This window comes from Danio rerio, chromosome 25 (assembly GCF_052040795.2).
Source record: "Danio rerio strain M-AB ecotype USA chromosome 25, GRCz13ab, whole genome shotgun sequence".
Lineage (NCBI taxonomy): Eukaryota > Metazoa > Chordata > Actinopteri > Cypriniformes > Danionidae > Danio > Danio rerio.
In genome coordinates, this window is record NC_141045.1 from 1,423,398 (window position 1) to 1,427,500 (window position 4,103).

The 4,103-nt window shown below is 34.8% G+C and overlaps 1 protein-coding gene across 1 annotated transcript in view; it reads right to left on the reverse strand.

The window, feature by feature from the left end:
- Positions 1 to 534: 534 nt before the first annotated feature.
- gramd2ab (GRAM domain containing 2Ab) overlaps positions 535 to 4,103 on the reverse strand; it is a 40,039-nt gene continuing 36,470 nt past the window's right edge. The window contains exons 11-12 of the mRNA XM_087311342.1: positions 3,128 to 3,229; positions 535 to 2,148 (exon numbers count right to left, since the gene is read on the reverse strand). Coding sequence (XP_087167468.1) covers positions 2,145 to 2,148; positions 3,128 to 3,229 — 106 coding nt within the window. The 3' untranslated portion in view covers positions 535 to 2,144. The remainder of the gene's footprint in view (positions 2,149 to 3,127; positions 3,230 to 4,103) is intronic.

Below are 4,103 nucleotides of genomic sequence, written 5' to 3' on the forward strand. Positions count from 1 at the left end.
CACTGCAAAAATCATTTCATAATTAGTATTTTTGTCTTGTTTTCCAGTAAAAAGATGCTTAAAAGACTCCACAAAGTGTTAGGAAATTAGGATATTCTCTAAAATTCATTTTTAACTATAAAATGTATAAATGTTTTAATAATAAACCAAACTTAACTGTTTATACATTTTACAAAACCAGTAACACGTTACAATCAGACTGAATGTGTGAGGCCTATTCAAACATTTTACTAACGATAAAAACATCTGAAAAACCAGCGCAATTCTGACCCCACTATTATATTTGCTCCCATATGGAAATGTAAATATATGCAAATTACATGTACGACATTCACGTTCGAATTTGGATTTCATATATTTATAATGTGTGTTATTATATATGCAACATATATTTCAAAATATTGCAAAAAACGGTCAATTATGTGCATATTTTTTCGACGATTACAATTTCAAATATGCACATATATCTTTATATATATATATATATATATATATATATATATATATATATATATATATATATATATATATATAATTTATTTTTTTAAATATACATATTTGAGGTTTAAATGGTTGAATAAATAAATATGTAAGTGGCCATTTTTGCAATGTTTTGAAATATATGTTGTATATATAATAACACACATTTAAACAGATATATTGCTATATAAATGACGCTTGCTGTTAGTTCAAACTAATTACTTAAAATGAGCTAAAACGACACGACTTAAGGTTTTTGGGGGGACAACTTAATTATTCATTCAGTCATTTTCCTTCAGCTTAGTCCCTTATTAATCAAGGGTCTCCACAGCTAAATGAATCGACAACTAATCCAGCATATGCTTTACACAGTGGATACCCTTCCAGCTGCAATCCAGTATTGGGAAACACCCATACACACTCATTCACACAAACACACTCATACACTACGGCCAATGTGGTTCATCAATTCCCCTATAGCGCATGTGTTTGGACTGTGGGGGAAACCAACACGGGGAGAACATGCAAACTCCACACAGAAACACCAGCTGACCCAGCCGGGACTCGAACCAGCGACCTTCCTGCTGCAACTTCATTATTTTATGTTCAAATTTGTAATAACTAATAAGTAACCTTAATTCCTTCATACTGTCCCAACACAAATGGCTTATGTGGAAGCAGCGTTTGCTTACAGTGTGTGTGTGTGTGTATATATATACACGTGTAAAATCCAAATATGAACGTGCTTGTCATCTATGTAATTTGCATATTCTGCCATATATGAGACTTGTGTGTGGGTAAATTATCAGTGTGTGAGTAAACAAGGCAAGAGTCCTGATTAGGCTGATTTGTGCAGTGCAGTAAACACTGGTCACCATGCAGAACACACTCACTCCCAATAAACAACTCAGAGTCAAAGGCAAGAATCTGTGTGTGTGTGTGTGTGTGTGTGTGTGTGTGTGTGTGTGTGTGTGTGTGTGTGCGCTTAGTAATGAAGTGCTGTATATGTGTGTGTGTATGTGTGTATGCTTGTGTGTGTTCAGTAAAAAAAAGTGTGTGTTTAGAAATGAAGGACCCCTGTGTGTGTGTGTGTGTGTGTGTGTGTGTGTGTGTGTGTGTGTGTGTGTGTGTGTGTGTGTGTGTGTGTTTGTACATCAATGGAAAAAATATGTGAGTTATCAATAATAAAGTATGTGAGTGTTCAGTAATAAAGGATCTGTGTGTGAGTTCAGTAATGAAGTATGTGAATGTGTTAGTGTGTGTGTGTGCGAGACCGTGTGTGTTTGTGCATGTGTGTTTTCAGCAATAATGTGTGTGTGTGTCTGTGTTCAATAATGTAGTGTGTGTTCAGAAATTATGTATGTATGTATGTCTGTGTTTAGTAACGTAGTGAGTTTGTGTATGTGTATACGTGTGTGTGTGTGTGTGTGTGTGTGTGTGTGTGTGTGTGTAACAGTAGATGTGCAGATGAAGCCCTGTGATTGGCGGCTGCTCTTTCTCCTTAGTGCTGGAGGTGTCTCTCACTCACTCTCTCACTCCTCATCTAGTGCTCTTCTGTGTTCGTTCCCTATCTAGTGCTGCACTGCTGGAGTCTGCAGTCGCCGGTCTGCTGGATGGCCAAGCCGTGATCAGTGTGTGTGTGTGTCCACGGGGTTAAACCAGGGTTACCTGCAGAGAGAGAGAGAGAGAGAGAGAGTCAGTGTGTGTGTCAGTAATATTCAGACTGAAGCTTGAGTCATGTGTGGTGTGATTAGTGTGTGTGTGTATATGTATGGGGTTTTATATATGTGTGTGTGTTTGTGTATTTCTGTGCATATATTTGTATACATATGTGTGTGTGTATATTTGTTTTTTGTGTGTGTGTAACTGTGTGTTTCTGAGTGTGCATGTCTCTGTGTGTGTTTTTGTGTATATATGTGTGTTTGAATATGGATGTGTTTGAGTGTGTATCTGTGTGTAAAAGAGTGTGCAAGTATCTCTGTATGTGTGTGTTTGAGCATGTGTATCTATCTATCTATCTACCTATCTATCTATCTATCTATCTATCTATCTATCTATCTATCTATCTATCTATCTATCTATCTATCTATCTATCTATATATCTATATATCTATCTATCTATCTGTGTGTGTGTGTGTGTATTTGTGTGTGATTAAATGTGTGTGTGTCTGTGTTTATTTTTGTGGTGTCTTAGTTTATGCATGTTAGTATGTGTGTGTGTGTGTGTGTGTGTGTGTGTGTGTGTGTGTGTGTGTCTATGTGTTTATTTTTGTGTGGTGTCTTTGTTTATGCATGTTAGTATGGGTGTGTGTGTGTGTGTGTGTGTGTGTGTGTGTGTGTGTGTGTGTGTCTATGTGTTTATTTTTGTGTGGTGTCTTTGTTTATGCATGTTAGTATATGTAAGTGTGTGTGTGTGTGTGTGTGTGTGTGTGTATGTGTGTATGGGTGTTTGTGTGTGATTAAATGTGTGTGTGTCTGTGTTTATTTTTGTGGTGTCTTTGTTTATGCATGTTAGTATGTGTGTGTGTGTGTGTGTGTGTGTGTGTGTTTGTGTGTGATTAAATGTGTGTGTGTCTGTGTTTATTTTTGTGTGGTGTCTTTGTTTATGCATGTTAGTATGTGTGTGTGTGTGTGTGTGTGTGTATACCTCTCACTCAGTGTGGGTTGTGTGTTTAAGAAGGACAGCTGCTGCTCCAGACTGCAGACCCGAAACGCCAGATAACACGACGACATGATCAGCAGAATAATGCTGGAGACACACACACACACACACACACACACGCACACACGCACACACGCACACACGCACACACACACACACACACACACACACACACACACACACACACACACACACACATTTTTTAACAATTATTTGTTCACTTTTTCGACCAAGAAAAAGGACCAGAGAAAGACAAACCAATCTACAAGTGATCACAAGGAATATTAAAATAATTAAATGAATTAATGAATATTAATGAAGAAATTAATAAATATTAAAATAAAATAAAACAATTAACATATAATAATTATGCATTTTCATGTATAGTTAATTTCAAACTATTGCATTTATTAATGGCAATGACAACACATTATTATAATTAAAATATTAAAACAAAATTCTGATGACGTCCATCGCTAAATAAATCTGCTGCTTATTCAATATAATTCATCATTATAAAACAAAATCTGTTCATATAAATATGAAACATGTGTGCATAAATATGATAAACTTACATAAATATTACATTAAAATATACAATATAAACATAAAATATGCAAAGATTAACTGCATCCGAAATAAATAGTTTGTTTGGACATAATAAATGTGTGTGTTATATTATGTAAATGTGATACACACAAACATTAAAGAAACACTACACAGCCCTTTTTACCACAAATATATTTACATTTTATATAACATGCATATTTTACAGAATATCTAAATCATTTGCATATTTACAGTATATAAAGATTTTCTCAAATATGTGCATGCTTGTGTATTTATATATACAAAATAAACGCACACACATATACTATGTCAAAACACACTTTTAATTTGGATGTGATTAATCTATGCCCAGCCCTAAAATATTCTTAAAACCTTACTACATTTAACTAAA